General features: G+C 37.0%; 1 protein-coding gene and 1 long non-coding RNA gene across 6 annotated transcripts in view; one reads left to right on the top strand and one right to left on the bottom strand.

The window, feature by feature from the left end:
- PAIP1 (poly(A) binding protein interacting protein 1) overlaps window positions 1-19,355 on the top strand; it is a 26,768-nt gene extending 7,413 nt beyond the window's left edge. For 3 of the 5 annotated variants that reach the window (XM_065045160.1, XM_065045161.1, XM_065045158.1), the window contains 9 exons: window positions 2,896-3,084; window positions 5,840-5,952; window positions 9,691-9,802; window positions 11,034-11,159; window positions 13,290-13,396; window positions 14,782-14,917; window positions 15,054-15,108; window positions 15,709-15,802; window positions 17,957-19,355. In XM_065045160.1, the coding sequence (XP_064901232.1) occupies window positions 2,896-3,084; window positions 5,840-5,952; window positions 9,691-9,802; window positions 11,034-11,159; window positions 13,290-13,396; window positions 14,782-14,917; window positions 15,054-15,108; window positions 15,709-15,802; window positions 17,957-18,050 (1,026 nt within the window). In that variant the 3' untranslated portion in view covers window positions 18,051-19,355. The remainder of the gene's footprint in view (window positions 1-2,895; window positions 3,085-5,839; window positions 5,953-9,690; window positions 9,803-11,033; window positions 11,160-13,289; window positions 13,397-14,781; window positions 14,918-15,053; window positions 15,109-15,708; window positions 15,803-17,956) is intronic. The other 2 variants (XM_005514547.4, XM_065045159.1) reach the window with 1 other exon arrangement.
- Window positions 17,281-25,025, bottom strand: LOC135577237 (uncharacterized). Its single transcript, XR_010468782.1, has 3 exons — window positions 24,892-25,025; window positions 20,221-20,316; window positions 17,281-17,393 (listed from the first exon to the last, which is right to left on the bottom strand). It is a non-coding gene; the product is annotated as an uncharacterized LOC135577237 (long non-coding RNA).

The raw sequence follows: 25,025 nt of genomic DNA, 5'->3' as shown, positions 1-25,025 counted from the left end.
TTTTTTTTCTCTCTTTTTTTTTTTTTTTTTTAAACTTCAGTTTATTTCTGAAAGGAGGCTAAGACGCACCAGTGTTGTTTTTACGTGTTTAGCTAAGTGTGGATAGGTGATTTTGTATATGCAACAGTCATTGTACTTAAGCTTGCAATAACTTTATTGTAAACTTGTTGAGCACATACAATCTGAAGGGGAAAAAAGCTTGTTCTTCAGAAGTCTGCAGAGTAATCAAATAAATGATAAATTATTAGTGAGTAAGTTCCTAAGTGAAAATGTTGTGAATACTTATCAAATATAGGAAAATGGTAATTAGCACGTACAGAAACAGAGCCCAAGAGTAGATTTGACTCATAGATCTTTTCTATAGATTTTCTGGTATTTATGTAAATCAGAGGAGTTTTAGTACCTGATTAGCCTTTAAATTGCTATGTCTTTAAACTCATGAACTGACCCTTAGTAGAAGAGAGGCAAACCTGTAATCTTTAAACTGGAGACACTTTTGTTGTGGATAATCCAGGATCCCATCCTATAGCGATGAAACATAACAGAGAAGGATTAGAGAGTGTTGTCTTGACTGGGAAAGCATTGAAATTTATGGGTCCTCACCAGTGCTGAATACAGGGAGACGATCATTGCCCTAGTCCTGCTGGCCACACAAGTTCTGATACAAGCCAGGATGCTGTTGGCCTTTTTGGCCACCTGAGCACACTGCCGGCTCATGTTCAGCCACTGTCAATCAACATCCCCAGATCCTTGTCTGCCAGGCAGCTTTCCAGCCACTCTTCCCTGGGCCTGTAGCCTTGCATGATGGTGTTGTGACCCAAATGCAGGACCTGGCAAAACGGAAAAAAAAAACTGATAGAGGACTATGAATACAGGGGCACCAGTATACCAGAAGGTATTGGGGCCTCTTCCAAAACAAAGGCATTCTCCTCCAATATTTAATTCAAGTGAGGATGAAAGGAAGATACTTTCTTCGCTGCTGAATGAGGATGTCATAACAACCTGAAGGCTGTCAGAAAGAGCAGCTATTTCTACTAGCTATAGCAATTGCATTCTCTGCAACTTGGCTGGAGAGTTCTCTAACAGGTTATTTGGAAAGATGCTAGTTCAGCTGCATGTGACTAAGCTGCAGTTATTGTACAATGTCATAGTTCCATGGAACAAAATAGTTTAAGTTACTATATGGAATTTTAGTGGGCCAGTTGAAATTTCCTAGTAAAAGTTGACTTCCTTTAGAGAAGTAGAACACTTAGCAAGTTACACAGAGGCCTGTTACCCTTCCTGCTTTGGCTTTATAAGTTCCAAACCATTAGAATTGTAGAATACTTTAGGTTGGAAAGGACCTCTGAAGTTCCTCTGCTCCAACCTCCAATTCAATGCAAAAACCAACTCAGATCAGGTTGTTGAAGGCTATAAATATTAACAATTTGATACCATTTTTGTAAAACTGTATTTCTTTCCTATTTCTGATTGTCAGCATTAAGTAACAGCCTTCAGTATAATTCACTGGGCAAATACTCTACCTAGTTAAACATCACAGGAAATATATCTAGGGTTTTTTGGTTATATTGATGTGTCTGCCATTAGCTTAAGTTGTATACACTTACAACATGGGTCTTTGAAAAATTTTGGTAAATCTGCATTTTTTCCTCACACATTCTTCATAGGTCATGAAATGAATGTCAGTATTTGATTTTCAGCAATGTCTATCTGTCTTTCTCTGCAGTTCATATCCAGATAAAAATCTTTCACAGGTCCATATTGCTGCACAATTGAGGAGGGACTGAGGCATTGTAAAGACAGAAAGTAAACAATATCTGCTCATCAAGGGAGGGGTGGTGGGGAGGCGAATAATACAATTATCTAATTTATCAATTTATTTGTGTCCATGAAGTGTGTTATTGTTTGTAGCTCAATTTTTTCATTAGATATATTTTAAAACTTTGTTGTTGTTGTTAAATAGTAGATCAGTTGAAAATTCCATTATTCTGTATGTTACCTTTATGTACTGAATCACTAATTATAGGTAATTTCTTTAGCAGTCTGTCTTCAGGCTCCTGCTTGCACTTCTGACATCTCAGATGCTTTTCACAATCTTTTGTGTAGTGTGACAAAGTGAATTATTTGTACTGTTATTTCTAGATGGCATCACAAAGTATATTGCTTCCTTAACCATTCACCTCATATACGAGCATTATAATCATCCAGAACAGTATTGTTTAGATGCTGTTAAATAAAGTCATTTCTGAATGGACAAAATTAGCAGCCTTCTGTTCCATCAGTGGTAGCATAAATGCCTTGTAATCTTTCAGCCACTGCCAAGAGATGCAAATTTGCTGACTTTAAAAGATCACTTTCCGTGGCTACATATTCTACATGGGAACAGTGCACTGTATCTGTTGTATTTCTGTAATTTCTCCCCCTTCTGAATATTTTGGAGCACTATACACACTAAGCCTAAATAATTTGTTTTCAATCATTTTTCCTTCTACATTTTGTATATCTGCAGCACAACTTGTGTGCACATCAGGAGTGGGTGTTGAACCTCAGTTTGTTAGTTTCATTCTTAACAGAGACACTTAATTATTTGGTAGTTAATCTTGCACTTGGCAAACTATGTGATTGGTTTTTTTATCTAACTTTTCATTTATTTTGCTGAGAGACCCTAAATGCTATAGAAACATTACCTACCTCTTAAGATGATAGGACTACTGGAGATTTCTGATGCATTGAGGTCCATCATTCCTGAAAATGTTGAACTGTGTAATAAACACCACTATTAAGTATGCAGAGACTCAAGACTGAGGGCTGTATGTTTTTTACTGGAGACAGTAAGTGTAACAATAGATTTTTAGGTTCATTTAAAATAGTTGGTATATTCTTCCATTGCCATAGGATTCTTCCTTTGAAGATAGATATGATGGCTATCTGACTTTGGCAGAATATGTGCAAGACTTCCTAAATCACCTCACCGAGCAACCAGGTTGTTTTGAAACTGAAATAGCGCAGTTTGCCGAAACACTGAATGGCTGGGTCGCTGAAGATGAAGCTTTACAAGAACTTGTTGAACTCATCTATCAGCAGGTAGCCTGTGTATTCTGTCTTATAATGTGGATGTTATGCCTCTGTTACATAATGTCCAAGATAAGCATAATTTTTATGAAATTGTATCTACGTAGTATTATAATGGCTTGAATTTTTCTTTTTAGATAGAAACATATAAGGAAAGATTTTGCTCAATAAATTCAAATGGCAACTCAACTGTGGGATACTTGGATGGTTGATAAATTTTCGCAGTTTACTCTATTTCATTTGTTGGATATTTGGATTTCCTGGGGCACATACCAGAGCTGAAATTACAGCACTTAAAGGGAGTTGTATTTGAATTGCTGTATTTATATAGTAGAGATTGAAGAAGTCTTTAGCAATGTCAGAGTTGTACATTTTTATTCTATCCTGCAAAAAGATTTCTTCATAACACTTAAATACTTTTTCTTCCTTGGTATTTTTAAAAAAATAAATTTATACCTACTGCACACATTGCCCTTTGGGAAACACTCCTTTATTAACACACTTTTTTCTTCTTTTGCAATATACGTATTTGAGAACAGCGTAATTGGAGGGAAGGAAAGCTCTTCTAATGGTAACTAGGTCCAGTTCAATTGACGGCCATGGTAATGAGGACAGAGACCTTGAGCTGAACTCTGTACTAATTGGGAGAGCCATTGGAAGTAACAGCTTAATATTTGTTGCTTAGCAAAGGAACTGCTGTGACTGCCTTTTGAGCTTGCTGCAATGAAGTCACACCTGTGCTTGCTATTTATTACATTGGGTATACCTCACTTTCCTGGGTTTGTTGTTTTCAAATTCTACCTTGAAGAATGCACATTTTTGTTCACCTGTTAAGTGCAGATACTTGCAGAATATTTTTCCTGTAAAATAATCCAGGGTATGTTAAAGCTGCATGACTGGTTGATCATTGTAAAGAACTATGGAGACTCAGGTTTCTTATTTTATCCTACAGAACTGCTGCACATTTAATTCAGAAGCATTTAACTAAATGTTAAGATTACCTATGCTGTGTTTGGCAGCATCATTTTCCTGTCCTTTATTTGAACACATGGAGGATAGTTAAAAAAATATTAGCATATTCCATATAACTTTATTGAAAGAAGAAAAGAAGAAATTATCCCATTTTTAATATATGTTAAATACATTGACTCTCATTTCATGTAAGTGTTTATGTTGCTTCTTCCTGTCACCTCCTATGTAAAAACAAGTCCAGTGTTAGGGTTGGCTGTGCCTACCTTAATTCAGAAGCATTGAGTGTTATCAGTCTGAAATCAGGTGAAAAATAAAACTTAGTGCAAAAAAAAAGCTGTGCTAGTGTGCCAAAGCATCTGATTTTAGTTTTATTGCATGTCTGGATAGGATAGTGTTCAAGTGTATCTCAAGTAAGCTTATTATTCTTCTGTCTTGAGCGGAGGCTCAAGTATTTGTGTTTCCTGGCTTATCGAAAAACAGTTAATTGCAGAAGTGTATTTTTAAACATCTGCTTATAAATAAAAACTGAATTCTATTTTACTATCTTAATTATTTAAACTTGTGTCTTCCAAAGGCACTTCAGTTCTCTCCAGCGACTTTATGCACACAGTACAGTTACACTGAGTGTGTATTTTTCTCTGCCTGTCAAAGGTAACTAGCTGTAATGCACTGACATGCTGATGGCAAGATGCTCTTTTGAAAAATATTAGAAGCAGAAGCAAAAGGAATGTTCCAAGCTGATAAATCCAGAGCAGAAGTTTAATGAATTCTTAGCATTCCTGGGGCTTTTTGGTGGAGCTGATGGAGTTGTTTACACCAGAACCTCTTTTCACTGGAGCTATATTTGAAAAATAATCTTAAATTCAGGGGTTGTTAGAAGAGAGTTTAAAACAAATAAACAGTAATAAATTGTCGAAATAAGGGGGTGTTCTGTGTTAAGTTCTGTGAGAGGTTGAATGTAGACTTTGAATTCTCAATTACTTTTTTCCACCTCTTGAAATTTTGAAGTGTCAGATTTGAAGTATTTTAAGAAAGTGCTCAATTTAAATTGTGTGATTTCATTGCTACCACCAGTTTTTAAATTATAAAAGTGTAATTGTTCAACAGTAGCAGGACTTGTTTTAGAAAAAAAGGACTCATCAAGACCTTTTAACTGTAATGATACAGTTTTAGCCTTTGAATCAGGAGTTTACTATTCTGCACATTGCTGGAGCACATACAGGAGAAGGTATTTCCTTCCTTGCCATGTTCTTGTATTCTTTCCTTGGGCATTTTGTATTGCCAAAAACAGATTCTGGGATAAATAGCTCTTAGACTGAATGAGGTTGTCTTTATTCAAATTGTTTTAATGTACTCATTGGTCCTTGAGAGAGTTTGCATCCTTGAAAAAGTGTCTTAATGTCCGCTGGATTTTCGGTTTTTTTGGGGGGGGGGTTGTTGTGGTTTTTTTTTGTTTTTGTTTTTTTTAATAGTTTGTAAGTGACCTTCACACACTATTTGGATTAAGTCACAATGGAGAAGCAGAGTTGAGGACACATGACATAATGGTGATTGTTTTCTTAGAGCCACAAAATCACAGTATAATGATTTTTTCAGGTGCTGAAATGCATATGGAAAAGTGTTAATGAGATGAAAAAATAAACATGGCAAACAGTAATATTAATTTTCTGCTCTGCAGTTGTCTAATAAAGTGTTGTTAAACACAGCTTTCAAAAAAGCTTTTAAAGATACTTCCTGATAGCCTAATCATGACTTTTAATGAATAATTTATTTTTCCACTTTTTTTTTTTGGAAGGCCACATCCGTCCCAAATTTTTCCTACATGGGAGCACGGTTGTGTAACTATCTATCTCACCATCTAACCATTAGTCCACAAAGTGGGAACTTCCGACAGTTGCTACTTCAAAGGTCAGTATCAGCATGTAATTTTAAGCCTGTTACTTCCTCGGGTTACATGTCTTCCTATTTTGTGTATAACTCTTAATGTTGTATGCAAAGAGGTATATATTTAAAATAGAAGTTTACATTGAGGATTGTTAAAGCACATATACGTACTGAATATTAAATACATATTTTTTTAAGATTTGAAAATATGAAAGTAGGACTCTATTCAGAGTCCTGTAGGTTCTTTTGAACTATGTTGGACTAATCCCAAATTACAGGATAAATTGAAGATCAGTGAATGCTAAATACACATACATGTACTGTTGTCTTCCTTTGACTCTTGACCGGACTTAATTATGGTTTTTTATTTATTTTCTGGCTGGAGTCACTGTGTAAAGTTTATTCATTAATCAGCTAGTTGTTTTTTATAGATATAAAGTAGGTACATAAAATCCAGAAGGATAAGTTTCTTAAGTTTCCAGTTCCTACAGTGTTCTAACGGCTTACTTGTTTGAGAAGTTCGTTTCCCATACATTTCCCGTAACAGAGACTCAAGCATGGATTCCAGAAATTCTTCTAAAATAAGTAATTTATTTGCAAGGTACAGCATAGAGCAACTGAAGCTGGATACCTCCTAGAGAGGGACACTCAGCAGGAAAAAATTTAAGACAGTTATACCCCCACAATCCAAGTCCCCAGCCTGTGCATGTCATGCTGGGCCATCTACAAAATCAGAGTCTGGGGTGTCCCCCTTCTTTATTGGATCTGTTTGTTTTTGTCAGAAAGGCTGTCAGTTAATGTTCAGTTGCTATTTTGCATCTGTAGCTGGAAAAAACAAGTTCTTGACAATAGTCAAAACATTCTTCTATTTTGTCTTCTGTTAGTCATGGTCCTGTTCCTTATCTCCAGGGATGCAGTTCCTCTTATCTTCTAGCTTGTAGACTCTAAGGCCTTTTTGTACTTTAAGAAGCAGAAGGTTTCAAAGGTTCACAGCTTGTGGAAGTTATTCTCAGCAAAATTACTTATGCTAAGCAAATTCTATACCAGCAGTTTCTAAACAAGTTCTACAAAAAGCTGTATACCAAGTAATTCAGTAAGCTAAGGCAGTCTGTTCTCTGTTAATCCTTGCTTTGTTTGTGGTATGTGTTGCTGCTAATATGTGAAGCAGAGTTCATGAAGTTTTTCTAAATACATTATCATCTTTCTAAGTTTTGTATACAAAATGGTTATTAGTATGAGGTACAGTAAGGCTAAACCTAGTAAGACAACTACAGGATGCAACATGTGGTTGTATATTCCAGTTGTATGCATGACTACGCCAAAAGGGTTTCCCACTAGTGGTGGTCTCCATCTTTAAGTCTTTCAGTTGTACTGTGTCTTTGTTTTATATCATGGTGTACAGTGATCAAAACATTTTGTCCACTTTCTTTTACTCATTTCAGTGCTTGGTGTAGCTCATGATACTGCGGTAATTTTCTCACTGGTGTGAGGTTTATTCCAATGGGTACAGGCAGTAAATCTTGGTATGGTGTATAGTTAGATTGTAACAATTGGTGGGAGGTTACAAGGGCTGAATCATTAGAAGTACAGCCTGTAATTTTGGTACAATTACAGATAGAATTATTTGAGTTATTGCTTATATCCACAAGCACATTGTCTACAAATATAGAATTACAAAGCGTTCTCATACAAATGTATTCCTTTCTAGTGTGCTCAAATACAGTTTCAAGGGTTTCATCAGGATGCAGTTCAAAATGACAGATACTTTGTTCAGTATCAAGATAAATACCTCAAGCCTTGATGCCGTTACTCTCACAGATAAATCCTTGGTGTTTCTGCTCAAGGCTTTTACTAACAGTAATAGCTTGCCAATTATTTTTTCCATTTTCCTATGTTATATATTCTGATGAATACAGTTCCGTTATTTTTTATTTCTACAGTTTAATGGTGATTAGACTTGGTAGTTGACAAAAATGCCACCTTTTTAAATGGATATATTTCCTTTTAAATTTTACTGCGTGACATTTGAACAGGTAGTACACTGTGATACTTCAGAATTCTTTAGGAATTAGCCCTTTGTTCTTTAAGGCTTTAAAAGCTTCAGGCTACTTCTTATTTTAAAAGCTTCGTATAGTCCGGCTATGTTTAGGAGCAAAAGCATCATAAACTTTAACAGCAATGCATTCAGATGACCTTTCATCAGGAATGGTACCTTATGGAGAAGATGAAAATATTTTTTTCCCTTGTTTCAAAGCAGATGAGTCTTTTTGCTTTCAAAATGATCACTCTTGTCTTTTGTGGGTTTTTTTTTTTAACTATGTTTGTTACTTGAACATGAAGGAAATCTCTGTTAACATTGGATTGTCTGATTCCTGTTTTTTAAAGCCAGCCAAATAGATAACATTCATTTTAGCACCCTGAAGCCATGAGTTTAAAGTTGCTTATGTTTTCATGGATGAAACTGAGGGGGAAGGAGGGCAAACAACCTAACAGTATGACCACAGAGAGCTCCTCTTCTGTTTCTCAGCCCAAGTGTATACCTTAAATTTTCTATTTCAGCTCCTTAGATTTTTTTTTTCTTTTTTTCTCAGTTTCTCTGTTCTTAATCCATTAAATAACCACTGAGAATACACTATAAGTTGTCTGGCTTTCCTTTTATCTCAAATATTTTTTTAATTCTGTTTTTGAACTGCTATGTAAACGTATATTTTTGACACAGTTTTTGGATACTGGAAAAATACCTCCTTGTCATGTTATCCTAATCCTCTGTATTTATATCTAAATTATAGAATTGTAGAATGGTTTGGGTTGAAAGGGACCTTAAAGAGATCATCTAGTTCCAACCCCCTTGCCGGGACCTCTTCCACTAGACCAGGTGGCTTATAGCTCTGTCCAGCCTATCCTTGAACACTGCCAGGGATGGGGCATCCACAAGTTCTCTGGGCAACCTGTTCCAGTGCCTCATCACCCTCACAGTGAAGAATTTCTTCCTAATATCTAATCTAAATCTCGCCTCTTTCAATTTAGAACTATTACCCATTATCCTAGTGCTATGCTTCCTGATAAAGAGTCCCTCCCTATCTTTCTTATGAGCCTCCTTTAAGTATTGAAAGGTCACAATGAATTCTCCCTGAAGCCTTCTATTCTGCAGGCTGAAAAACCCCAACTCTCTCAGCCTGTCTTCTTAAGGAGAGCTATTCCAGCCCTCTGATCATTTCTGTGGCTGCTTCTGAACCCTCTCCAACAGGTGCCTGTCCTTCTGCTGAGGTCTTCAGACCAGGATGCAGGACTCTAGGTGCAGTCTCACCAGAGCAGAATAGAGGGGCAGAATTACCTCCCTCACCCTGCTGGCCACACTTCTCTTGATGCAACTCAGGATACAGTTGGCTATCTGGGCTGCAAGTGCACACTGCTAGGTCATGTTAAGCTTCTCATCAGCCAACACCTCCAAGTCCTTCTCCTCAGGACTGCTCTCAATCCATTCTTCTCCCAGCCTGTATTTGTGTTTTGGATTGCCCTGCATCAAGTGCAGGACCTTGCACTGTTTCATTTTGCTGTCTCAGATATCTCAGTGCTTGAAAACGTAATCATGCAATCACATGTATTCATCCCAAAGGACACAAAACCACAGTGTTTTTATGAAGTCCTCGTATTTCCTTCACAAATCATACTTCCCAGCATTCAGCATTTAACAGTTTTAATGAAGTTCATCAGTTCTTAGCATTCTGTCTGCAGATGATATTTTTTTGTGTGTGTTTATAGGTGTCGAACAGAGTATGAAAACCGAGATGAAGCTACCAAAGGAGAGGAGATTACTCGAAAACGATTTCATGCTTTTGTGCTGTTCTTAGCTGAACTTTACCTTAACCTAGAGGTAAGAAGGAAGTTGTATGTCAAGTGGTTTTTCATTAAATTTTTTGTTGTGTTTAGGTAAACAATGACATGGGATATAATTTGAGGTGTTTTTCTAAAGGAGAGGGAAATAAAGTAACAGAACTTTAGAACAGTTTTGTTATAACATGCCCAAGAAACAGATTTTAAAAAAAGGACAAGATCATTAGAAACAGAAGTGTATAAAGATGAAAATTATTTTTAAATAGTGTAAGACTTCATAAAAAGAACCAGCCATAAACTACCTTTGGAATGAAGCTTTTGGTATTTTGTCTGCAAAACCCCCAAATGACTACATTTAACCAACACAGGAAATGTTACAACCTAGGAGAAGCCGGTCAGGATCAATAACCCATGTAATTCAATATTCAGCCGCTAATAGGAGCTATTATCAGACCCTTAAAGAAAGCATGGAAATCCTCAAAATGAGCAATTAAAAATGCAGGTCTTTTAACAATATTTCCTCTGAAGGTTGAGTCTTTGGCTAGTGCATGAATTATGAAATCTTTGTTTTAGAGCGTACAAAAAGTGTATGGACAAGCAAAACTTACTTGACTGTTATACCCATGAGTTCAGTAAGATCATTTATTGTAGTAATGTACTCGAAGTATATTTTTGTATGGATTATTTCAGTGGTTTGCTTTAAACAGACACTGTAAAAATGCTTTGCTGACATGAGGAAAGAAAATAATTCTCTGACTCTTCCATTTCTGTTCATAAGTGGGCCTTGAAATCTGGTTTTCAGTTGCTAGAAGTAAAAAGGAAGATTTGCAAAGGGATTGGGGGAGGGGGAGTTGTGCAGTTCTGTGGTGTCTGCCATTTATTTTTAAACAATTTTCTATAAAATTTTAAATACATGGAGTGCCTTGTAGAAGTAAGCCACTACAGCTGTAGAGAATACATAATGTAGGATGGGAAAGAGCATGGGATTCTGACAATTTGGGATTTTATGAGCCATTTGCCAGGCATTTGGTAGTTTTTCTTAGCAATTTATTAGCAGACAAAAAAAATGCTAGACATGCGTTGTTATGTACATGTCAGAATAGTAATTATTCAAAGTCTGTGTTCTAAAATAGTTACAGTATGTGGCATGTTCTTCCAACTAAAGAGCTCAACTATGTTGACCACAAAATCATGCAGCATTCAAGAGAGAAAATGTAACTAAATTAATTTCTAAAGCTTAAGTCTTTTAAATGTTTGTGTATATTTTGCAGATTAAAGGAACAAAGGGACAGGTGACACGAGCAGAAATTCTTCAAGAAGGCCTTCGGGAATTACTAAATGCACTATTCTCTAATCCTGTGGACAGTAATTTGATATGTGCTGTGAAACTGCTGAAGGTGAGACAGTAGTTTTCAAAAACAGAGCAGAGCAAGCTGTACTTTTTTTTTTTTTTTCCTTAGTATCATTGCGAAATTGAGTCAACAAAAACATAACATGCTGCTCTAAAAGGAAAAAGTAAGTATGTTTGTGTACACACAAGAGCAATAGAACGGAAACCAAGGCACAAAGGAGTCAGCAGCAGTCCCTTCAGGTCTCATTTTGCTGTTTCTGGTGTGAGAGGAATCTCTAACCAACTTGAATGAATTATGGGCTTTTGGGTATGTTGTCTGTTCTGAAGGACACTCAGCAGCTAAGGTCTACCACTTCCTGTGGCAAAAAGTTCTAGATATCAGTTATTTTATACTATATTGTCTGCATCATTATTACTGTAGAAACTTATATATTTCTCTTTTGTGAACAAAACAAACCTCTTTGCTTTTACGTTTCGCTTTTTCTTTTAAAAATTGTTAGCCTCTATGCACGGAGAAAATTTATCTTCACTAGCCATGGTTATATGCATAATTGGGAAACCACTCTCTATTTTAGGAATTAAGACAAAAGGCTAAGCAGTATTTCTGTGGAGTTTTGTTTCTGTTTTGGGGAGGGTTGGTTGGTTTGGTTTTCCTCATTGTTCCCCATTTCTCCCACTTCACTATTTTTCAGACTTTTCTCTCTTGAATTCCAATTCTGGCAGCGTCTTTTGGTACGGTAAATAGGGAACAGCAAGAAAGGTTTTACACCTTCCAATTTAAGCCCTTCATTTGAAATTTGGATGTTTAAGCAGGTTGCTTCATAGCAAGTGTGAGGTCGTGTTCAACAAGCACATTCACTTCTGTGGTAAATCCTTACGTTGGCAGTGCCTCTGAGGCAAGGCCCACTGAAAGACCTTTCAAAAAGGCAGTACAGAAATCAGGAAGCTTTCCAATGCTGCTGTTTTTTTAAGATCGTTCTCCAAAGAAGATGGAGGTCTCACTATTTCTGTGGATATTCTTGGAACATTTATTTGTGTTCAGAGCATCCATTCTAAAATAATTTGGATCACTGTCTTTTATTTTATGATATGTTGCTAAATCTAAAAGGTGTTACAGAACAGAGACTTGGGTTTTTTGAACACAAGTGTTTTCTAATGTCTTGTAGTATCTACAAATAATGGAGTGTAACTGCAGCTAGTTTGGGCTACCTCGTGAAACCTTGATTTCACTGCTGAAGCAATAAATGTCTCCTATTGTCATTTTCATTTAATATAGTGACAGATACAGGTTTTTCACCTGTTTGCTTTGCAATATGTTTATTTTTAATTAAACCTTCTTGGTGCTATTATCTAGAATCAAGGTAGGACTGCAGTACAAAATTAGAAATACCAAATAAGTACTGAGCTGCTTGCTTTTATGTTTGCTTTTTATTCCTGTGCATCATCAGGTACTGTTCCAAGCATTCTGGATCATGTCATATTTATGCTGAGTACATCAGGAACTGCTACTAACTTTGATCATGGCGGCAAACTATTTTTTTCTGATGTAACTACTGTGCAATTATTGGGCAATGAAGTACCTACTCTTAACATGAAAGGCTTTACTCCACAGCAGTTCTAAACTGCTGCTAAAGCTTTCTCAGCAGCAGCTTCAGTATCACAGATTTTGCGAATTAAAATTCAAGCTGGCTCAGTCAGATAATTTTGGCTGATCTTATGTATACTCAGATGAAATTCTATGGCGTGTCTGATGCTAGCTGAATTGACTGAGGTGTTTCTAAAGTTTATTAAACTTTATCATTCTCAGGTAAGCTGGTGGCATCATCTGCAAAAATAAGGTCTCCTTTTTCATAGCATATACTTAAGTAAGATCTGACAAATGCCAGTCACTGGAGTTATTTCGAAATAATATTTCAAGACTGAAAGAAGTTGCTGTGAACTTCTAGGTAATATAAACATTGGACATAGAGCTACCATATTGTCTCTAGTCTAAACCAAACTATTTATAAGACCTGTTAGTCTGTTTAACAAAAAGAGCAGGCGATTGGGAGCTTCAGCCCTCAGGTGGTCACGCATTGCATCTAAATGTTTTGAATTGTTATAGAATCTCTTCTGTTGTCAATTTATTAAAGCTTTGTAATTTTCTTTAAAAAAAATGTTAATCCCTTGTCTTTAGTTGACAGGCTCAGTTTTAGAAGATGCCTGGAAAGAAAAAGGAAAGAATGATATGGAGGAAATGATTCAGAGAATTGAAAATGTTGTGTTGGATGCAAACTGTAGTAGGTGAGAAGATAAATTTATGTGTAGTATTTTGTTTTTATACTAAACATAACACCTTAAAATCTTCAAGAATAATAAACATGTCCAAAACATGATATTTAAAACTTTTCTTTTTGAAAAGTAAGGGGATATTTGGGTCACTTCCCACGGGGGAAAAAAAAAAAAAAAGAGGGGGTTTGGGTCTAGTGGTTGCATTTTGTTGTTGTTATTGGGTTTTTTTAATCTTTTAATAGAGATGCATGTTCCACTCTATTTTTTTTTCTTTTTTTAACCTTTCAGGTCTTGAATTCTTCCATAAGTGCTTTATGGCTCTAAGAGCAAGTATAGATACAAAGAGACAATAGTGATGATACCTCACAGTATATACTTTAAAATCCTAATTTAACAGTATTAGATATATACAAACAGTATTAAATATAGACAGATCACTATAAATATCAAGGCAAAATGGAACATGCTTTGGCTTTTTTTTTTCTGAAGACCATACTTTTTTGGCAGGGTCTTACTACAGTCTGGAAAAAACAAGTGATTGGTTAATATATACTGCTGTTTAATTTGCAGTGAACTGCATGCATGAAGATATTTGTTTCTGCTGCACTTCATTCTCAGCTTCTTGCAAACTTACTAAAAACCTACACAGTGACCTGATCTCTTCCCACATGGAGGAAGGCTAACAATGCAGCTCATAGCATTTGTGGGTTGTAATTGAGCTGCCCCCAGGGAAAATGAGGAAAATTTTGCTTCACTAACCAGAGAAAATTGATAGTACAAGCTGAGGCTTCAAAGACATAGAAGTACAAACATTTTTTAATACACAAAACAACCGAAGATTTTATTTACTTATTTATTCCTTAATGAGACTCTTCTCCATGGACTTGCTTACAAGAAGAAAGCCATTTCTCTTATTTTAGGGGTGAAATGAGTGGTGGTATCTAATGAATTTGAGTCATTGCTTCTCACAGTTGACTGCAAAATTTCAGTGTGATTAAGAGGGCTAAATTTGGGAGCATAAATTAGATTATTAAAATGCAATTTTAAGATCCTCCTCCTGGTTTTCCCACTACTGTCCTTTTATCAGAAAAGGATTTGTTCCTCAACTTGTGCTGCAGGTTTGGTATCTTGATTAAAAACTACAGCAAATTCTGTTTCTTGTGGGCTTCTCACTTTACCACAGAGGAAACAGAGAGAGTGACTATCTCATAATTGACACAAAAAAGCATCTAGATTTGCAGTGGGTGGATGAGGGGGGAAGAACACACACCACTAAAAATTATTTGCAGACTGGAACAAATTTTCTGCTTTTTAGAGTCAGGGGGATTTAACTATCTAGTATTTGCAAGATAAGCCCCATATATCTTGCCTAGCACAAAACATTCTCACTTCTGTAGTGCTTCTTTTTGTTTCAGAGATGTGAAGCATATGCTTCTGAAACTAGTAGAACTGCGATCAAGTAACTGGGGTAGAGTTCATGGAACTTCTCCACTTACAGAAGCTACCCCTGAAAATGACCCAAACTATTTTATGGTAAGAATTTACAGACACTTAAGTTGCTTAATTTAACGTGAATTTAATTTGATTAATGGATGGTCCCATTGCTGAAAACTACAAACAGCTGTTACCTCTGAATGCATATTAACATTCTGTATAAATTTGTTCTTAGAATGAGCCAACATTTTACACTCCTGATGGTATTCCTTTCACTGCAGCAGATCCAGGTACGTCACAAGTTCAGTACATCTGTCTTCTCTATCTTCTTTAAAAAGTTGTAATTAAGTTTATGTCCTGCCAAAGTACATAAAATTGTTCTTCAGATGTCTGAAACTTGTACAACTTGAAAGACAAAATGATGTTGGAATTCCTGGCTTTGTGTAACACATGCCGTATTCTTCATTAAAAGAAGGTAAATGTTTGAAATGGAGAGTATGTACTTGAGTTCATATAGTTCGTAAGAATTTTTGCTACAGTCCTCAGTACTTGGTATCTCCAGGAAGGCAGAAATCTTCAAGTCTTCTTTTGCTCGTCTACTGTTAGTAGCAAAAGATTTTTCTTCTTCCTTAGTTTATTTGTTTTCTATAACCTGAGTACAACATGGTATAGCATCATTTGAGGCAAAGACATCTGTGACTACAGTTCTCTGGGAAGACAGGTACCATTCTTGCAGGACAATGAATGTCCCAAGAAAACTCTGTTTTTTCTATAATATGTTTCATGCCATTTATGGCTTCATTAAATAGTATATTTTCAAATTGTACAGGAGTATGCTAATTTAGAGGACTAGTCTTACATATTACTCAGACTCATTTTTACTTTGCCAGATTACCAAGAAAAATACCAGGAGCTGCTTGAAAGAGAGGATTTGTTTCCAGATTATGAAGAAAATGGAACAGATTTATCAGGATCTGGAGACCCGTATGTTTTCTTTTCGAGTAATAGGTTTTTGTAACACTAGTTATTTTTACTGCAGAATTAAGAATCCAATCTTGATAAAAATGAAACTAAATAATAATGTTTTAGCTCTACAACGGAAGTTAAGTATTTGTTCAGGTATAAGTTGGTTTGTAATCACACAAGTTTGAAATAAATTTTATATTATCCAGCTGAGTAGGGTAATTAAATTTCAGAAATGTATACACGTGTACAAACACACTCCCTTCTGCATTTAAAAAAAAATGTAAGTAAAGCAAAGCACCAGATCTTCAAGTATTGGTAACAAGGCAGCCTGAATTCATTTGACTGATGCACATACACATTCTAGCTAGAGATGATTACAGGATTTTCAGAGTCCTTCAAAGAGAGGAGGTTTTGAAGTTTCTCTCCTCAGAGTAAGCAGAGTTCCCTCAATTAAATCACTGTTCATTATTCCTGTAGAACAAAACCAGCAACCCAGTGGCAAAGGGGGAGGCAGTAGATGGGAATACAGTCTGACTTCTGACAACAGTTTATAGGAATTTGATAGGTAACTTGTAAAAAGAAATATGGTCTAAAATAAATTGCTCTGAGCTCTGCGCCCATGTGCTTGAAGGACTTTCAGATCATTATTTGGTACCTAGGAACATTTTCAGTGTTGTGTTTATGTGTGATACAAGAGCTGGCCTGGATTGATACTTTTGTTAGTAAATTAGAAAACTTTCAGATGGTGCCTAGCTGAGGGGAGTGGCAAGAACTTTGGAAGATAAATTAGACCTGTCATAAAAAATCAACAGTCTCATACTATGGGGAAAAAAATACCTATGTGAACTACAGTGCTTAGAACTACAAATTAAATGCTAAATGGAGACAGCAGTTAAAAAACACAGCAAATCCAGAGAGTGACATGTGGAAGACAGAGTCCACCTTCATGCAAGGTGACTGTGGAACCTTTGTTGAGGGCTTAAGAAAGGCTTAGGTATCCTGATCCTCTGTCAGCTGTTTCTTATGGCTGACCTCAGGAAGAAGGTTCTATGTTGAGTCCCTTCTCAAGTCTACACTTACATAGGAAAGGAGGAACAGATGAATATGTAGACTGCTTCTTCAATGCACAATGCTGAAGAAAAAATACTTTCGGTATACATTTCTGTTGCTCTTACTGTGGTTTTCTGTGAAACATACCATTTATGGCTTCTGTGCAGATAAGATGCGCTTATTTGCTTGCTTGGAACTCAGTCATAGAACTAAGAACCTTAAATCAGTCATAGAACTGAGAACCTTAAATTAGTGTACACTTTTTGAGAGTTAGTAGCCGCAGGCCTTTTTTTTTTTTTTTTTTTAAGGCTGTTTAGAACTATATGCATTATCACATTCAAGCTATAACTTTATTTTCCTAGTTTATGGTGATTTTATGTTGCTGAACACTCCAGTTGAACCTAGAGAAAACAAGGAACGCTGAATTTATTTCGTAGTGACTGTGGGGAGAAAGTTGAAGTGATCACCATCACTTCCCAGTTTATTTTGAAGCTCTTATCATAGTCTCCACTCTGTGCAATACTTACTATCAGCGATGAGATCTAGTCTTTTCCGTGACCTAAATAAGACAAAGTCTTATTACAAAGTCTTTTACAAAAGACTGGTTACAGTAGAATAGAAGGTAATACAATTCAGATGCAATAGGGATGTGACTTAAGGTTCCCTTCTTACATATATCAACAAATAGGAATGCAGGTTTTCTTTACAAATACATTTGACCTAGGATATTGACCAACCAAAAATTATGCTAATATTATGCTAATTATGTTTTTTGAAAATATGTCACTAGAGATGCTTTATTAAATTTTTGGAAGTTTGCATTGCATTATTTCATTTTCTGTCATCTCTGGAACTGTTCCTGTCCTTTAAACTAGACAATGTAAGATCTCAAATAGTGACAAACACTGCAGCTATTTGTACAGAGCTATACTGATTCAAGGTTCTATTTGTTTTCCTGGTACCCATGTCTCTTTTTCCTCTTCATTCTCTTTAAGAAAATGTCATCGTCAACTGCTACTTATAAAACTCTGTTTTATTCTTGGCAGCTACATAAATGTTTCTGAAAATCTATATGTAAACATTTATTTAGTGATTTGTTTTGTTTTGGGTTTTTTTTTTTAGGTATTTTGATGACATTGATGATGAGATGGATCCTGAAATTGAAGAAGCATATGAAAAGTTCTGTATAGAATCAGAACATAAGAGAAAACAGTGAGACGTTACACATTAATGTTAGTCTATTAAACCAGTTTAGGTACACTTAAAATACAAGGGGATATAAAACGTTTGTACCAAAATAAGGAACTTGAGTTTCTCAGAGTACTAAACTTATACAATTTCTGTTTTGTTTAACAGAATCTGCCAAAAATTGTAAACTTATGCCGTGTAACTTAAAATGTTGTGTATATATAATAGTTTATTTTATGTACAGGTATATGAACAATTTTTTGGCTGCAATAAAAATGATTTAAAAGTTATCATAATTGAAATTAAAATTTAATGGGGATCATCCAATAAAATTTCCCTTGAGGTTGAAAGAGGAAGAATAACTTGATATAAATTTATTTGCTTGCTTGCTTGTTTTGGTATATATTGGGACTTCTTACTGTATGAAAGATATCTGGTATTTGATTCTGTTGGGGTTTTTTTAATTATTTTTTTATTGCTAATGAGAGTATGATCCAAATCTGGAGGTTTTTTGTGTAGATCACAATAATGAGAAATGGCTTGTGAAGATTTTGTTTTGTGGTGAATTTTTTGTTTCATTTATTTTCTTCCTCTTCCAAAACCCATATGGCTGAGTTCTGAACTTTTTTTTTTCTGGGAATAAACATGATGTATGTTGATATGTGAAAAAGCAAGCAGTATTTTGGAAGTCAGGTGCTTTCCAGATCTTTAGTTCAGATGAGCTTATTTTCAATTTTTACAAGCAAAAACTATAATTTGTTGTGTTCTTGAAGACTGTATGAATTATAGTTATGTTTTAAGCCATGCTTCTGAAGAGTATGTGCAGTGCTTGGTTGTTGGTTTTGTTTTTGTTTTTTTTAATGTATCTTAACATGTCTGACCTTCCAGCAATCCTTGTAACGTTCTCCATTCTTCTAATTTTATGTAGTTTGATTTAATTTTGTAGTTGGAGTAAATTCATATCTTGCATAAATGTTAAATCCTGAAGCCAACTACTGGTTTTTTTTGATCCCATATAATCATGTTAGTTTTCCTAGGATAGTCTGTTGTTGTTGCCAAACTCAGTTTTACTGTTTTCTGTTATCTGTTACTGGTTAGACTGAGTAGAACTCCTCACCAAAAGAAATAGAAATATTTCCGAAAAGTTATCTACTGTAAAGAACACATGTTGTAAATATGCATGTAAATAATTCTGTTAATATTTCATTGTTATTTGTTTGGTTAAATAACTTGTGCATCTGCTAATAGAGTGAGCACTGACTGTTTTCTGGATGTTTATTTAACATACTTGTTTAGGTTGGAGTTTCGGAAAATAAAGTTTAACTAGCTTTGCTTCCTTTGGTATAATTTCACTAACTTGTCTCTTTGCTTTTAAAGAGATCTTTTTTTATCCTTCTTTTGTCTCCCCTTCACCTGGTACTGTTTTTTTCTTTCTTAAAGTACGCACTTGCAGACTGCATTATCCTTTAATACTCACTGGAAAAATAAAATCTATCAAAGGGCAATATGGTGATAAGAACTATATTAGCATTTCAAAGTCTCCATACTAAAATCCAGAAACTAGAAAAGTGAAAGTTAAATTAGATCATTTTCATACACAAATTCACAGAATGTCAGGGATTGGAAGAGACCTCAAAAGATCATCCAGTCCAATCCACCTGCTGGAGCAGGAACGCCTAGATGAGGTTACACAGGAATGTGTCCAGGCAGGTTTTGAATGTCCCCAGAGTGGGAGACTCCACAACCGCCCTGGGCAGCCTGTTCCAGTGTCTGTCACCCTGACCAAGAGGAAGTTTCTTCTCCTAAGTGGAACCTCCTGTGTTGCAGATTGTATCCATTGCCCCTTGTCCTACCATTAGTTGTCACCGAGAAGAGCCTGGCTCTGTCCTTGTGACACTCACTCTTGACATATTTATAGACATTAATAAGGTCACCCCTCAGTCTCCTCCAAGCTAAGACACCCAGTTCCCTCAGCCTTTCATCATAAGGGATATGCTCCAATCCCTTCATCATCTTCTCTAGCATTGAGCATGTTTTTCATACAAACCTTAATTCAAATACAGGCCAGACTTCCTGCTGACTGTATAAGCAGATGCCTTGCGGAAAGCCTATTTACTCAGACCTTAAAGTCCCAAGGAAGAAGCATTCATATATACATGATCGTAAAGTAATAGTGTCTTTAAGGCACTCTGCTTTACCTGTTTTAATTCTGCATCTTTTGTAGTGTGTCTTTTTTTCTGTGAAGTAGCTGCCAGACTCCAAATGTACTCTGTCAGCTTGCAGAGACAGGATATCTACATGTAGACAAGAAATGGGGTAAGGCATCCTGTACAAAAACTGTGGGAACTAGGAATTGTATATATGAAGCAATTCAGATCACGGTTTGCAAAATAAGCCTTGTCCTCCACCAGAAATACTGAAAAATCATAAAGAGATACGTTTGTTCAAAGTAGTGGAGAAGTTTGTGGTCTCTGCATGTATGAAGCTCTCTAAGAACTTTAGGTCTGTATTGCAGTAAGGAAAAATTGGTTGTAACTCCTGTCCTATTGAGTAGGGGAGACAGGATAGTATTTGCCATAAACACTTAATCTTTCCTATTTGTCTTAATTCTCACAGGTCTAATATAAATTAGTGATGGTGTAATGAGATGTGAGGGAGCAAAAGAAATCAGCAGGTTTTGCACTGCCATAATTGTCATTTGTGGCTTGTCTGCTTGCTTTTAATTTATGATAGTTCTGTGTAAGATAGAAATTAGTCTTGAGAGGTTTAAAGATTATTTCATATTAATTTTAGCATTTAGATATTTCAAGTGCACTGTAAAAATGCTTCTCGTTTACAGGTTTCTGAACAATACCTTACAGATAAACAACCTTTTAAAAATATTTATTTTCTTTGTAACATAATGGTAAGCCAGTGAAGGCACAGAAGTGTGGAAAGCAAATCTGAAGCAAACCTTTAGCACTGGTTCTGAAAAGAACCATAGTTGGTATTTGAATTCTAACATGTGACCAAGTTTCACACATCAGAAAAAGTATGTACAATATTTGCCACTCTTGACGTGTCAGTTATGAGTTAACCAAACTGTAGTATTTGAAAATCACACTTTGCTTATAGTAATTTAAAACTGGGCTGCAAGAGGAGCTGTTTTGCATGTGCTTTGCTTTTGAATGAGAGTTACATATTCAGAAACGAAGCCAGCTGTTTCTCAGTTTCCTTTCAAACCTGCTAAGAACTTTTTGCTACTGGCCTTTTTTTTTTTTTTAGGGAAAATCTGGTCACTGAGTTTTTGAATGTTGGTTTTAAGTGTAATTGTAGCACTACAGAAAGAAGTAAGACTGGCTGACCTACATCAGGTATCACAAATAGCTGGGATTTTTTTTTTTTAATAGAATAATCCATTATGACCCTGAGTATTAGTCACGCTCAGTCTGGTTTAGAACAGCCATTTTTATTTTTCTCTGGGACAGTACTTCCTTATCACATTCTGCCTTCCTGCTGCACAGAACTCAAACGAACTTGAACTGTTGCTAATTGAAACTTCTCTCTGAATGTGGTGGGTTGACCCTTACTCGACACCAAGTGCCCACCAAGCTGTTCTATCACTCCCCTCCTCAGCTGAACAGGTAAGAAAATACAACAGAAGGTTCATGGGATGAGATAAGCACAGGGAGAGATCACTCAGCAATTACAATCACAGGCAAAACAGCCTTGACTAGGAGAAATTAAATTTATTACTGTGCTGAGTTCATTTTCTTCATACAGTTAAAAACCTTTTTTTTCATAGCTAGCACAGTCATTACTACGACTTAGTTTAAGAACAACAGATAACACCCCAGGACAGAGTCGATGTTTTTAATTGCTCTGTTCAGGGAGGCAAGGACGTTCTGAGCTCTGCCCACAGGTGTGAGGCATCGAGGAAGGGGCCATGGATGGGCAAGAGCTTGAGTGACATCCAGACTGATCAATAAGAGTATTCCATCCCATTAGCGTCAGGCTTCATATTCAAGGAGAGTCGGGATCTTCCAGTCTCTCGCTTCGTGGCTTTCTTCGCTCCTTTTGACAGAGCCAGGGGAATTCTGTTCAGGACATTTAGTTTGGCCTTTTGCCATCCTGCCATTTGCAGAGACTGCTGGGCCCGTCTGCCCTTTTTCCTTTTTTTTTCTCTTTGGGATCAGCTGTTTGGGGTCAGGTGCTGCCTCCTGGGACTGGCTGCTCGGTCTGGGTGGAGTTTGTGAGGAGTTGTCTTGAGTATCTTTCATTTTACATTCTATTTCTATGTTATATGTGTGTGTATATATATATATATATATGTACACTAGTATATATAAATATATATATATAATGTGTGTGTAATATTTACTAGTACTGTATTAGTATTTTTTTATTTTATTATTTTATTGTTTTATTGTTTTATTATTTTATTAAACTGTGTTTATCTCAATCCAAGTTTCTCCCTTCCCTTTCGATCCTTTCCCCCATTTGGCAAGGTGGGAAGCGGGGTGAGTGAGCAGAGCAGCGATCATGGTTATATTATCAGCTCTGGTTAAACTATGACAATTACCAATCAAATCAGAGTAAGATAATGAGAAATAAAACCTTCTGCCTGGAGCATCCACCTGCTCCAGTGTGGGGTCCTCCCCGGGCAGCAGGTGGAGACCTGTTCCCCCATGTACCTCCATGGCTGCAGGGGGACAGCCGGCCCCACCATGGGCTGCACCAGGGGCTGCAGGGGAATCTCTGCTCAGGTGCCTGGAGCACCTCCTGCCCTCCTGCACTGAGCCTGGTGACTGCAGAGCTGTTTCTCTCACTTATTCTCACTCCTCTCTCCAGCTGCAGTTGTGCAGGTTTTATTTTTCCCCCTTCTTAAATGTTATCCCCGAGATGCTACCACCGTTGCTGATCAGCTTGGCTTTGGCCAGAAGCAGATCCATCATGGAGACATCTGGCTTTGGCTCTGTCAGACACAGGGGAAGCTTCTAGCAGCTTCCCACAGAAGCCACCTCTGTAGCTGCCCGCTACCAAAATTTTCCCAGGCAAACCCAGTACACTAAATTATAGTTCAAACCAACCAGTTTATGCCTGTGGATCCCCATAGTTGATAGAGGAACAGGAAACGACATTCTGGCCAAAAGTCAAGGAAGATACTGCACTATTCATGAACTGCTGCTTTGCCTCTTTTACTTCAGCCTCCCTGACCAGCTACCCTAGCTCCTACTCTGGGTTCCAGCCACAGCAGTGAAGTTGCTGACAAAACATAAGGCAACATCCATAAATAATAAAAAGTAATAAAGCAGAGAATTACCATTATTTGTGTTTTTAACAGATTAAAAGCAAATGCTTCAAAACCTAGACAGGACTAGAATCTGCATTTCTAAACCCTAGTCCAGCTCTATAAAGATTTATACTTGTTTGCTTAAAAATGAAGTATCTTTACACTGCTAAATTCAAATGCAATAGAAGTGACAAAAGGAGGATTCATAATCCAAATATGTATTTTGAAACTTGCTTCAGGCAAGTCCTGTGCAGAATAATATTAATTTAAAAGCATGTTGCAAATAAAACCAGATTTATGTTCATGCATGGCCACTTGACTGGATGTTGATTTACTCTCCGCATTGCTGAGAAAGCAGTTGTAGAGAATGGAAAAGTTGTACTAAGTGCATTTCTTCCATGATTGCACACTGATCTGAAAAACCTGTATTACTACAGGTGGGGAACAATTGGTACAGTCAGATGAGACCATGCGATCTAGTGTGGCCCGTATAGCAAAGGATCTTGAATTACATTTACCTAGTGCTTTAAGCAGGAACTGAAAATAAATTGTCACTTAACTGTAAACTGTCATTCCACTTAAAACAGCTTTGATTAACATGTAAATATTGGGGTGGAGGGGAAGAAGAGTGTATATATCTTCCAAAAAGGTAACTAGGCATTATTTCTAAATTGGCCTTTGGGAATTAATCTTTCAGTCTTCCATGGCTTCTGTGACCCAGTTCTCAGTATGCAGCTGTTAGATTTCCCCGCCCTATGAATGCATTAATATAAAGCAGCAGTCATAAGAGAATTATTTACCTATCATCTCTTCGGGATATGTGGTAGGTCAGCAATCTGCCTTCCCAGCTCTGACCCCTAAGCCTCCTCCCCACTCTGCCGAGGTGCAGATGCGGGGAGGCTGACAAGTACCCCCTTGCACAGCTGCTCTTGCGCTGCACAGGGCGGCTGGAGGGGAGTGCTGGTGCGCGGCAGCTCTTGGGGCTCCCGTGCGCTGTGTCAGGGCACCTGCCGAACGAGGCATGTCTTAAAGAAGCACAATTACAGGTAAATAGGGGTGGTTTTTTTTCTATTATCTAGGCCATTGTACGGCTAATTTTCGTTCCTGGAGCAGCAAAAAAGACATCCTTGTTTCCAGCAGATAAAAGCAACAATAACAAAAAAGTTAAAAATAAAAAGACGTGTGTATTTCCATATAGAATCATAGAATCAGAGAATGTCATGAGTTGGAAGGGACCCACAAGGATCAAGGAGTCCAACTCCAACTCCTGTCCCTACACAGGACAACCCCACAGTTCACCCCATGTGTCTGAGGGCGTTGTCCGGTCCCTTCTTGAACATTGTCAGGCTTGGGGCTGTGACACCTCCCTGGGGAGCCTGTTCCAGTGCTCCACCACCCTCTGGGGGAAGAACCTTTTCCTAATGTCCAACCTAAACCTCCCCTGGCACATCTTCCTGCCATTCCCTCAGGTTCTGTCATTGCTCACTAAAGAGAAGAGTTCGGTGCTTGCTCCTCCTTCTCTCCTTTTGAGGAAGCTGTAGCCGCCATGAGGGCTCCCCCTAGTCCCCTCCAGGCTGAAAAAAGCAAGTGACTTTACCTGCTCCTCATACGGCTTCTCCTCCAAACCCTTCATCAACTGCGTGGCCCTCTTCTGGACACTCTTGTTTTACAAATGTGTCTGTAAATAAGACCACGTTACCAACCCGCTCCCTGCTGGCAGGGAGAGCTGGT

Source organism: Columba livia, chromosome Z, assembly GCF_036013475.1.
Source record: "Columba livia isolate bColLiv1 breed racing homer chromosome Z, bColLiv1.pat.W.v2, whole genome shotgun sequence".
In the NCBI taxonomy this organism is placed as follows: domain Eukaryota; kingdom Metazoa; phylum Chordata; class Aves; order Columbiformes; family Columbidae; genus Columba; species Columba livia.
This window is presented reverse-complemented; position numbering and strand designations above follow the sequence as displayed.